This window comes from Echeneis naucrates, chromosome 7 (assembly GCF_900963305.1).
Source record: "Echeneis naucrates chromosome 7, fEcheNa1.1, whole genome shotgun sequence".
Lineage (NCBI taxonomy): Eukaryota > Metazoa > Chordata > Actinopteri > Carangiformes > Echeneidae > Echeneis > Echeneis naucrates.
In genome coordinates, this window is record NC_042517.1 from 24,923,926 (window position 1) to 24,936,022 (window position 12,097).

The 12,097-nt window shown below is 42.4% G+C and overlaps 1 protein-coding gene across 2 annotated transcripts in view; it reads right to left on the reverse strand.

The window, feature by feature from the left end:
• Positions 1–12,097, reverse strand: part of tns2a (tensin 2a) — a 54,708-nt gene that overhangs the window by 11,882 nt on the left and 30,729 nt on the right. For both annotated transcript variants that reach the window (XM_029506023.1, XM_029506024.1), the window contains 8 exons: positions 11,899–11,949; positions 11,689–11,811; positions 9,277–9,341; positions 8,784–8,867; positions 4,396–4,508; positions 2,859–2,919; positions 2,458–2,533; positions 2,010–2,139 (listed from right to left, as the gene is read on the reverse strand). In XM_029506023.1, the coding sequence (XP_029361883.1) occupies positions 2,010–2,139; positions 2,458–2,533; positions 2,859–2,919; positions 4,396–4,508; positions 8,784–8,867; positions 9,277–9,341; positions 11,689–11,811; positions 11,899–11,949 (703 nt within the window). The remainder of the gene's footprint in view (positions 1–2,009; positions 2,140–2,457; positions 2,534–2,858; positions 2,920–4,395; positions 4,509–8,783; positions 8,868–9,276; positions 9,342–11,688; positions 11,812–11,898; positions 11,950–12,097) is intronic.

A 12,097-nucleotide genomic window follows, 5' to 3' on the forward strand; every position in this document is an offset into this window, starting at 1 on the left:
TACAGCTCAACTCCATGAACTTCATGCAGCAACATGTTCCTGCCTACACCCCCCCCCCCCTCCTCCAATGTCTGTCTGTCTGTCTGTCTGTCTGTCTGTCTCTCTCTCTCTCTCTCTCTCCCTCCCTCCCTCTCCCTCCCTCCTTCCCTCCCTCCCACTCTCAACCCAACCGGTTGAGGCAGATGGCCGCCCCCCCTGAGCCTGGTTCTGCCCGAGGTTTCTGCCTCTTAAAGGAAGTTTTTCCTTGCCACGTTTGCCAAGTGCTTGCTCATCGGGGGATCTGTTGGGTCTCTTTAAATAAATGTATAAAGAGTTTGGTCTAGACCTTCTCTATATGTAAAGTGCCTTGATGTAACTTTGTTATAATTTGGCGCTATACAAATAAATCTGATTTGATTTGATTTTATTTGATTCAACAGATATCGGGGTTTTGGGCTTTGCAGCCAAAGCTTTACCTGTTGTGGTATGAATAGTAGCTCATTAGTGGGAACGAATGTTAGCCAGATTTAAATAAACTTTATGACAGCTCTGTATGTGTGATAATGTTACACAATGTCTAGCGTTTATCACAAAGACATAGGTAATAATAATACACTTTTCAATGGGACTAAAGCTAATATGTTTGCAGTTACCTATTTACACACCCAGAAGATGTGGGGGAAGAAACTTGTCCCCTTTTTTATTTATTTATTTTTTTTGGTCTCCACTAACACATGACAAGTTGATCTGGCTTTTCAGTGGCCAACCTCTCCACTGTGTGTGTGCTACTTTGATGATGAGCAGGGACAATATGAACTGGCTGCTGTATCTGAGCTGGAGTGATTGCAATTCATGGTATAATCAAATAATATATGTTTTGAATTCTCTAACACACGAAAGTGGCTTTCTTCAAACATTTTTGTAAGAAAGAAATATATTTAGTGCATCACAGAGATGAAGCATCTTTTCAGTGAGGTGGTGCTTCTGTATGCATAGAAGTGAAATTGATAAAAAAAAAAATAGTAATGTTATGTCATTCCAAAAGTCAAACTGAACATCATGGACATCAAACTGTCCTGAAGCCATGTAGCTCAGAGCCTGAGCTGTGCCAGACCTCGGTCTGTTCTCTGCAGCATTTTCAGTCACTCCTGTGGTACCAAAAAAAACTCGTGAAAGAAAGCCATATATAAATACTTAACATGCTTATTTTAACTAAAGAGCAGATGTGGAGTCCAGATTGCAATACACTCCTGATCAAAATCTTCAGACCAATTTAAGAAATTGCAAGAATACAGGAGAGTCTTGATTGAGTGATTACTTGACAGAAAATGACATGGAATCCAAATTTCAGCTCAGATTTTGGCTTTTAAAGGCTGTGAACTACATATGAACTGCCTATTTCAGTTACATTTTGTTTTCAACAAATTGCATGCTCAATTTTTTATTTTTTTTGTCTTGCTCCCATTTCTTCTTTTTGCATTTTGAAGCTCTACTTAGAACCTTCTTAAGATACAGCAGTGCAAAATGCAAATTCTTGAAATTTCTTAACTGGTCTTAAGATTTTGATCAGGAGTGTATATAAAAAACAACTACATCATATTTAAAATCCACTCTGTTTCTTTCTTTTTTTGGAAACAAACAGGCTTCAGGGTTTGTTCCCTCTCCAAGGGACAGTCCTGGCGGCCGTCCTCTTGGACAGTGATATACATCAACTCCACTTGGACAGACTTCATTAGTGCACTGCCTGATGTGCATCGGCCGAGACTTTATAATATTATTATTATTTTTTTTTTTTTTTGTAGAATTTTGATTCAAATTATTTGCATAAAAAATTTTCATCACCTTAATCATGCAAATGAATTAATCTGGATGGACACGTTAATTCTGACATCTGTAATATTGTCCCACACCTCTCTCTTGAGCTGAGAACAACTCCACTGTCTGGTCCAGAGGTAGATACAGTCAGTTTGTTTCCCTTCCTGCAGCACCAAAGCAGAATGGTGTGGTTTGGACTACCTAAATAGACTAACCAGTACAAGCTTCATCCAGCTCCCCTTTGCCAAACCAGAGCTGGGATCCGTGGATGGTGCATGTGTGGAACTGCAGCCTGAACACAGTGTCTCTGTCAGCATTCTGGGCTTGTCTGTGGTAGCATTTGACCTGCAGAGGGAAGCAGAGAGAGGGGCAGGGTGTCAGATCCAAGTCCATCAGACATTCAAGTGTTGCCACCACTTTTGAAATCACAGACTATACAAAACAGACAATGTAACTCCTTGTTAACAAAGTGACAGTATCTTTTTCTCCCAGGTCACAACTTCTGCTTCAAAGGTGGGACCTGGCTGCTTCAGCAAATTTTTGCAGTACAGCTTTTGCAAAACATTTCTTTGTTTATTTAAGTTAAAATTAATTCACTTAAAGCCCGATTTGGACCCCACCCATGTCAGGGGTCCTCTGTCATTTCCTTCCCACATGACTCACCATGACGTCACCCTTAAGCAGCAGCGCTGGCTCAATGGTCACACACAGCCGCCGGCCTCCGGTGCCTTGAAGGTCACTGCAGAAAACACACAACACAAAAAGCAGCCTGTAAGGGAACTGAAAACACACAAGGGCTCTGTGTGAAAGATTAATTTGTTGACTTGTTTGTGTGTTCTCCCAGACATCAGGCAAATGTAAATGTAATTCATTGTTTTTAGCAGTATGTTTTCACATCTTACATGGAAAAGATTAAGGGGAATAACTAGAAAGCTAAAAGATGGACATGTTTTGTGTCATTTTATCTAGTCCCGTCCCTTTAATTAGCCCTGAAACCTCAGCTGATGACAGAAAATACCCAAATATATCCTGTCTCATCTGTGCTATCGGCAGGACACACTCACTATATGCCTGAAGTGTAGACCAACTGCATGGCCTGGTAGATCTTCAGGAAGGGGTAGTAACCTGAGAAGAGATGAGGGACAAACAAGACATTACCAACATGGTCACCAAGGAATGTGCTGAATGTGCCACCTCCTCCTACTTGGACTTGAACATCTGATTAAAGAAAAACAGATGAGTGTGTGTGTACATGTGTGTGGGAGGAGGTTGAGTGAATCTATGATTCACCATCAGTAACATTCATTCGTCATCTTCCACCACTTATCCAATCTGTGTTGTGGGGTACACCCTGGACAGGTCACCAGTCCATCACAGGGCCAACGCACAGAGACAGACAGAGACCAACAACCACTCACACTCGGACCTACAGACACTTTAGAGTCACCAGGTAACCTAAACATGTCGTCCCACGCAGGCACGGAGAGAACATGCAGATTCCTCACAGAAAGGCTGCAGGCCGGGCACTGAGGCAACAGTGCTCACCACTATGCCACCATGCTGCCACATTAGTAATATAACAGGATGCAAACCTCAGCAAGTCAAACACGTGGTTCAGTCTTGTTTGCTTGACTTGCAGGGAGTTTCAAATTTGTTCAATAGTCCCAGATTAATCAGTGTCATTCTCTGTCCTCCCGCATTAACCAGACTTCCGTCCACTACTTTACATCCTCCTTTAAATCTCTTCTAAAACACATTTCTACATTTTAGCTTTTGCTAATATTTGACACACATTCGAATTATGTTGCTACATATTTCTGACCCCATTTCTCTGTCTTTAATTTTTCTTATAAAGCTCTTCACTTTGTCAAGAAAAGCGCTTCTTCTTTCTATTATAATAATTATTATTATTATTAATTCAGCTTTGATTCAGGGGGACAGCCTGTCATCCCATTCAATCATGGCCACATTTAATGTGCACAGTCCGATCAGGAACATCTTAACTCAATCTTTCTTTCTCTTGTGAGAAAAACAAAGTGAGTTTTAAGTGAAAATTATGTTTTCCTTTTCTATCATACCAGTGGCAGCATTGGATCAGCTGACGACACAAGCACACAATGCACATGACACCGTTTCTAAAGTCAGCTGGCCTACTTTAATCAATTTTCTATTTTTCCTTTATTTGCTGACATTCTGCATTTGAAATGATCATTAAAATAAATAAATAACATAGCAGACTAAATGTTTTTGGCGCAAGAGCAAACATTACATATATATTTAACATTAAGATTGATTTCTACGTGAGGAATTTTCTAACATCACACAAGAGAACACACTTTTTCCAGACTTTTAGTTTTGAAATGACAGATTTATAACTGCTATGACACAAATCCACACTACTTAACTGAGACACATATAAAATAAATGTTGTGTAAATTACATTGTCAAGGGAGCCTGATGAGAGTCTTTAATGATGAGGATGACTAAAGTGCGAGGGTTAGTGTTGGGAGAGAATGAAGGCACTGGGATGAATCCACATAGGTAAAAGACTCAAAACAGGCAGAACAAACTTGCTTTGTGTTTTGATAACATTGAACCCACCTCCTTCACCCTGGAAGTTAGGGAGTGATGGGATAAGAACTTGGTGAAGGAAGAGAGGGCTGCTGTTCATCTTGATTGCCCCAGACAGAAGGCCACCGAAGTAATAAATATACCTGCGAGAGACACGTCACAAAGACATAAAAGTCAGATAAGGATGGGGAATAAGAGGAACAGATGTAAAATTAGGTTATGAAAAACTGTTTTTGGAATACAGAAGAAAAGTGCAAACAAGCAAACTACTGTATCAGAGTAGATTCCTCAAAGTAGAAAGAAAGGGAGGGAGAGACAACAGTTTCTGTAGCTTAGTCTTAATTTTTCACTTTCTTGTCAATCACATTTTTAGTAGTTGTCTGATGACGAGTTTTTTAGTTTTATTTTCACAATAACAATGCTGCGCATGTTGAGCCGAGTAATTCTCTGAACAGTTTCTCGGAAATTAGCTGATATGTGTTATCATTTGCGTAAAAACTAAACACATGCACACACAAAAAAACAAAAGAAACCTTTAAGTGTTGGTATTCAGACATTTTAAATGTACAGCAGAGCCAAACCGAACTACTTTGTTCACCTTGGCCCACAGTCACAGGTACCCTGCCTGTGCCATCTGCGGGCTGGTGGCATCACTCCCTCAAAGCACCGCCTGGAGTACTTTGTCCTGTGACTTCACTGGAAGAGAGTTAGGTGGCTACAACAGGTCTTCAGGTGGGCACCCTCTTCACTGGTTTTCTGGTTTGGTCACTGGCATTCATTTAAGCCAACAACACCTGTAGGGGGGCTGGATCTGCCCCTGCTGACCACCACCCCACCCTAAGCTGTCCCTTCAGCTGGTTGGCTCTGCCACCAGACCTCCTGCTCCACCGGGATGCTGTTTCAGCCTCCTTGATGACATTACCCATCAGTCGCTTTCTCACCGCCCTTTCAATCTCCAGAGCAACTAACCATCAAAACACCTGCAGCCCACATCTACAGATAGGTTCCAGGCCTTCCATTCATTTTTGCAGGCTCACAATAATAAGGGCTTGATATCTCTTTAGCTTGCGCTCATGTGCCTCCTCCATCCGCTATTCCCAGGATACTACTAGCGTCATGAGCACCACTTGTTTGGTACCTCTACACCAGAAAGAACCAGAAAGAACAATGTCTGGCTGGTCTGGCCTATTTCCCCAGGGAATTTGATTTGCTTTTTTCGGTCTGCTTGCATCTCCCAGTGTTTTGCTGAGGGCAAGATCCCTTTATTCCTCGATCCTCCTGCTGCAGCAATCTATCCTGACCTGACAAACTGGACAAAGTGTAGTCCGTCCAACTGTTGCTGTTTCTGTTTTGTTTTTGTTTTGTTGTTTTGTTTTGCCAATTCTGCCAATTGCATCAGTATCTTGTTGTGATGCTATCAGAATTTGCCATCTGCCAAGCTTGACTGGCATGATGAGAGGCAAGGTAGGAGGCCTTTCACACACAAAGGCACATCAGTATGATTTACATACATGCAGAGGACATAAAGAGAAAAGTAAGTAGGCATGCAGAACTGTGACATGCATAAAATCAAAGTAATAAAATAATAATAAAAAAAAAAATAAATAAAATCATTAAAAGAGTATGCGGCTGTATAGATAAATTAAGAGAAGTACAGTGCAGGTTTCAAGCATAAGTGCATGAAACCTGCACTGAGAGATTGAGTCAGCTTCTTAAGTCTCCACACAGCTTGCACTTGGAGCTCTCTGCCACCCCAACATATGGAGGTTTGATGGTATAGGCAGGACATCCTAGGCAGAACACAGTGAGTGAACTTTATCCGATGTCCTACCATGCTCCAGCTGCCCTTCTTGCCCTTTACATGGTGGGTTTCCTCCACATTCCTACGGAGCTCACTCTGCTCCATGATCTGCTGCTCTCTTAGGTAGGTGGAGCGACCCAGTCAAAGCATACCCTGGGCTACCAACTCAATAATGTCAGCATGCTGAAGCCAATCTCTGCCTCCATCAGCGCTCTGTTGGCTGACCACTCACAAGCTATCCTGACACACAATGCCTGCCTGTCATACACTCTGATCCCTGCTGTTTAACAGCATCGTGGCGGGGTGTGTCTTCCGTGCCTTATACTCATCGACCACTGATGTTACTGGCAGCCTTAGCTTGCTGCACAGTCCAAAGGAACAAAGGCTTCTTGGGACACCCAGCCATCTCCTCAGATAGGTGTTCCTCTCCAGCTTTTCCGCAGTGGAGACTGGTACTTCATAAACAAGCAGAGGCCAGAGCAGTCTGGGCAGCACCCAGTGCTAGCAGCCCTAGGCCTTATACCATTTAATCTGCTCTTCGCCAGAGTCTTCGTCCAGGTGTCTGTTGGGATCAGCATCTCCCCCATAATCTTCTTTTCACTGAGGTCTGCCCTGATACACTTCCACAAGCGCTTCACTGGTGTCTCCTGAACTATTGGGATGATGGTATCTTTGATCTTAAAACAAAATTGGTCTTGGACCTGCCTCTTCCTCAGTACCAAGAGTCTGGATTTTTCCTGTTTAAACTCCATCCTTGCTCAGCCAGCGAGTTTAACTGGGTCTGCCAAGATCCATTCCCCCTCAGCTACTGATTTTGCTGTAAGAGTGTGGTTATACATTAATGCTCTAATTTGGTACCTGCTGGATGCCACATGACTGTGCTGCACCCCGGTGCAGCAACAGTCTCTGCTAACTTAACGAGAAAGTTCCCTGCTGCTGAAAACAGGATCCCAGAGATTGCACAGTCTATGACGATGCATAATTCCTGTCTCCGATTTTACCTTCAACAATGAGGAGCCAACCATCAGCAAGTAAGGCCTTCCTCCACGCCACTTTCATTGACTTCCAGAGCTGTTTTCTGAGTCTGTCGCAGTACTTGTGCACCTCGTATAGGATGCCGTTCGGCCCTGGGGCTGTTGTTGGTCTTGCCTTCTTCAGAAAGGTGCTCACTTACTGCTAGTTTGGTTTCTCAGCTGTAAAGTGGACAGATGTCTTTACTGGTTATTTGACCCTCTCCACATCCTCCCTTCTAGGGTCACTGTATGCCTGGAAAGGTTGCTCCTCCTTGTTTGTTGCTTTCAGCTCCACTGATGTTTTATGGCCCAGGAGTTTCTGTATGTATTTGAATACAGAAACTGATGTGTGAACTTTCCTGCATCCGCCGCTTCAGGTCCCTGTGGTGGCATTTAGCTCTTTGTAAGGACTTAAAAGGCCCTCAAGTTGTTTTCGAGTTCTTTGAATGCTGCTTTCTTGTCAACTGTTGCTTCATGGAATGCCTTCCTCAGCCTCTTCAGGTCCCCTCTGAGAATTGCTATCTCCTTCAGGTGTCTGATTTCCTTTTGTTGAGTGTTTATTCTGGCTTTTTCGCTCCTCTATTCCAAAACACTCAGCAGCCATATTCCAGATGATGGATGCCATGGCTTTAAGCTTTTTCCCCACGTCTCCTGCCAAGGCTGTCTCCAGTTCCCAGTCCACTTAGCAATCACCTTCTCCTTCCTTGCAACTGCAGCAGCCAGTTCACTCATTCCCTCCAGACCACTCCTGTGCCGGTGACCTTTCTTGGTCATCTGGTATCCCAAATGCCTTCCCTCTCAGACCGGTGCTTCGTTTCCTCTGACACATAAGTGATGCTGCCCCCCCATTTGTCATGTGCCTGGAGATTCCAGGGACTGTGGTTTGCCTCCTGCACTGGCCTCTCCTCTGTCTCACAAGGTTTGCGTTGTTAATAACGCATGGGTTGCAGCCACTTCATCTTTTTCTGATGTATTTTTAGAACCCTCTCATTTTTGCATATCTTCCCACACCTGCAGACCATGGATGTTCTTTAATTAATTGTCATAACAATGGTCTGTCCGGTGGGCTGATCATCCTCCCCCACTTTCGCCTGGCCTGTCTTTACAGGTACCCCTGCCCTGCACCATTTGTGGGTCAGAAGCATCCCTTTCTCCTCTGCTCCTTCCCTCCAGATACCACCTGGAGTACTTGGCCCTGTGACTCCACCAAGCAAGAGAATTGGGTGGCTATGATATTTATAATATACAGTGTTTTTCACAGCAGATCTTGTGACATTTGTAAATAACATTAACAATGGCTCTGTGACAGTGTGACAGTGAGTCAGCATGAATGTGACCCCGAAACTAAAGGCGCTAACTTTGTTATTCACGCCTGTGTGTCGTCTGTGAGAAGAGACTAAATACAACGTTAATGAAAAATCCAGCAGTGAGATATGAGGAGCGTCGAGCTAGAAGCTGTTTTCCTTTTTCTTTCTGTTTTCAAAGAATGCAAAGGGGTTTTAATTTACATTTCCATTTAATAACTCCTGCTAAGATGTGGGATAACCCCTACACCAACAGTGCACACCCCCAATTTGTCCCTCATATCACCGTATGGCCTTTACCTGTTTTGGGATGGCTGGAGGGAAGAGGACACCTTATCTTCACAGAACTTCCTCATGGCAAGAGTACTGAGAGCCTGGTCTGCCCTGCGCACACATACACGCGCACACACACACACACACACACACGCTTTAGGCAGATAATTTCCATCACAGGATTTGCACCAGACTCTTGTGATGCCAGAAACTACATGGAGAGGAAACAGCTGGAACTGGTCACAGGATAAACCAGTTTCCACTGTTTCTATGTAAAATCCACAAGGATTAATTCATCAAACCAAGTCTGAAGGAAATCATTGTGCAGCGTGTACAGCACTTGAATTAGCACGTCAGCAGCCAGTGTGGCATCACTGAGCAATGCACATTTGAGTAGTCTGATCCAAAATGTTCTGCGCATCAGTTTAATAATTTTTTTAGTTCTCCATGTGCAGATACTTTGATGTATAACTAAGGGTCAATTTGTGGCTTTGGATGGCTCATACAAATGCACACTCACCCTGCAGAGATCTTGCTATAGTGCATGTATGCTGCAATAATCACGCCTGTTTTCCCTTTGTTGCCCTGTAAAAAGGAGACAGAAGAAAAAGGAAATCTTGGAAATCATGATATGCTGATTGCATCCTCGGTCACCACGGTTTGCACAAAGACAACTGATTTCCACAGATGACTGCATGGTTGATTTAAAGAAGGGAGACAGTGACACAAAGAGAAGGCAGGAAAATAAAAATGCGAGTTGAGATTTAAAAAAAAAAAAAAAAAAAAAAAAAAAAAAATCTTGCCGTGGCGCTTTCAATTTTTAGTTTCTGACACATTCAGAAACTTTCCAGCTTCAAATTCCGACTATCAACCCCCCCACCCCAAGACCAGAATGGCAATGGCAATATCTACACACTGAGCACAAATTGAGCTAGTTCTGCTCAGTCTATTTCTCTATCAAAGATTCTTCATTGACAGAAACTTCTTTCTGGTGTGATCCTGGTTGGAAAAAAAAACTTTAGCTGGGATATGCTGGAAAGACAGCAGACCACAGAAGTAGTCTGGTTTTGGTATTTAAATTCTCCTCACCAAAACCAATAAATAAAACACCCAGACAAGCCGCTGGAGCTCTGTTGTGCTCAGTATTGGTCAGTCACTGCAGTGGAAAGGTTTCCTGAATTGTTGGTATTAATGAGCCTAAGTGTGCTCAGTGTGGAATATAAATGTTTCTCCAACAGAGTTTGATGGGAATCGTTTAGTCGATTTTCTGGCGAAGGTGGTAATCATTTATTGTATTTCAAATCAGAAAAGATGGAAATACAATCAATGCAAAAAATAAATAAAAGGAGATATGACTACAGAGTTTTTACAAATGGTTGAAAATGGTTTTCCAAAATAGCAATTCAAAATGTAAAATTGATGAAAAAGGACTCAAGACTGAGTAACACTGCTTGGTACTACTTCACTACCATCTCGAGCTGCTGGAATTGCTAGAATACAACCTGAGCACAACTTTGATGTACCGAAACTTTAAAATGATTCTCATTTTATGCCTCTTAACACTTGTTCTGCATGACTTTTCTACATTTCAGCTTCAATGTGACACAGTTATTAACTACATTTAACACGGGCACAACCGCCCAGTTCTTGTTTCAGCTGGTCGGACTCCTTCCTGTGCCATTCCCCTTCTTTGTCCCATTTCCGATCTCCCTAAGCTTGGCCTGTTGAAAAATAATGTATAAAATGCACAAAAAATAGCAAACTACAACAATGTGTCACTAATATATAAATATGATTAACTGTTCCCACACAGTCTGATAATTCACCATGGTTCCAATAGTATTTATCAATTCTGTTGCACGTTTTGCTGGTAACACTTTGGAACTGTCAGAAAGCTTTTAAACTATATGATATTGCTGCCTTTACCAAAGCAGTCTGGATAGTGAAAAAAAACTAAACATGACGGTCAGCTCATGGTTGGCAGTATAGGTCATATTATTGGCTTACAAGTTTGTTACAACCTCTACAGGTTCTACTGAGCCTCATTGGCATGTCCACAAGTTCCCACATATTTAAAATGAACACAAGCTCAGCTAGTCTTATATGTCTGTCAAGACTCACCACTGTAATTAGTAGTTCATAAAAAACCACAAAAACCTAAACAACACAATGTTATTTGTTTTTTAAGATAAAAAAACTGTGTAAACCGGAATGACAAAGCAAAGTTGAACACAGAAAGTTCCACACGTGTTTCTGATGTTCTAGAGCTGATTTTAATTTTCTATATTTATCTGATCAGGAGTTCTGCTCCTTGTTTTCAGCTGTAATGATGAAAAATCAGCTGCAAAGCTTCAATTGCTCCAAATGATTTATTGCCCATGTGTCTCTGTCTTTATTCTGTCACTACAATAAATTCAGACCAACTCCTCATCTGAGATCATAAAAATACAGGATGGATCCCAGAGAGTTTGGCTATACAAGCAGCTGGCAGCTAGCTCTGTTTCATACAGCTCATCAACTGGAGCAGGGAAATGACTGTATATGTCACTACCAAAAATGGAGGATGAGAATCGAAACACACTAGAGTAAAATAACACAGCTCCAGTCAAAGAGTCAGACTGATCCAAATCTACTAACTTTGTTAATTAGTTTATCCACCGAAGTCAGTGTCACACAAATCAGGGTTTTTAGAAAGAGCTGATTGTCCAGTTAACGGAGAAAAAAAAAAGGTCAAACTATCATGGAGACATAAAATCTCTAAAGACAAGGAGAAGTGTTTACACTGTTAAGCTTTTCCATTACTAACTTCAAAATCAACACTTGTTTTCTCTGCAACTCTTAACCTGTCACTTCATTCTGATATGCTCAGTTTTGAGCCTGGAAAACAGTGGGACATCCATCTGAAAGCCCAGTTAGCCTCCTGAACTCTGACCTTGCAGTGCAGGACCACCACATGCTGAGGGTCAGAGGTCAGCCACGTCTCCATGGTCTTACATATGGCACAGATCTTATCCAGCGGTGGGGCGTGGAGGTCAGGCCAACCGAAGTCATGAACCTGATGGTGGATGGAGACGGAGTTAAGCAGCATGTGATTAGAAGAGATGATATAAAAAAGGTTACAAGGTTAGAAGATAAGGCCTACCTTCGGATTGAGTCTCGTTATGTCATGGCGCCTCTCAGAGAGATTCAGGAGCTGGAACAAAGAAGGTGAGAATGGATTTAGTTGGCACAGATACATTTGGTCTCTTCTTTATCTTCAGCTGAGGTTGGAGATGAAATGACTGGTGCTATGAATACCACTGAAGCGCACGACATCTCATGAAAGCTACTGTTACTCTGTA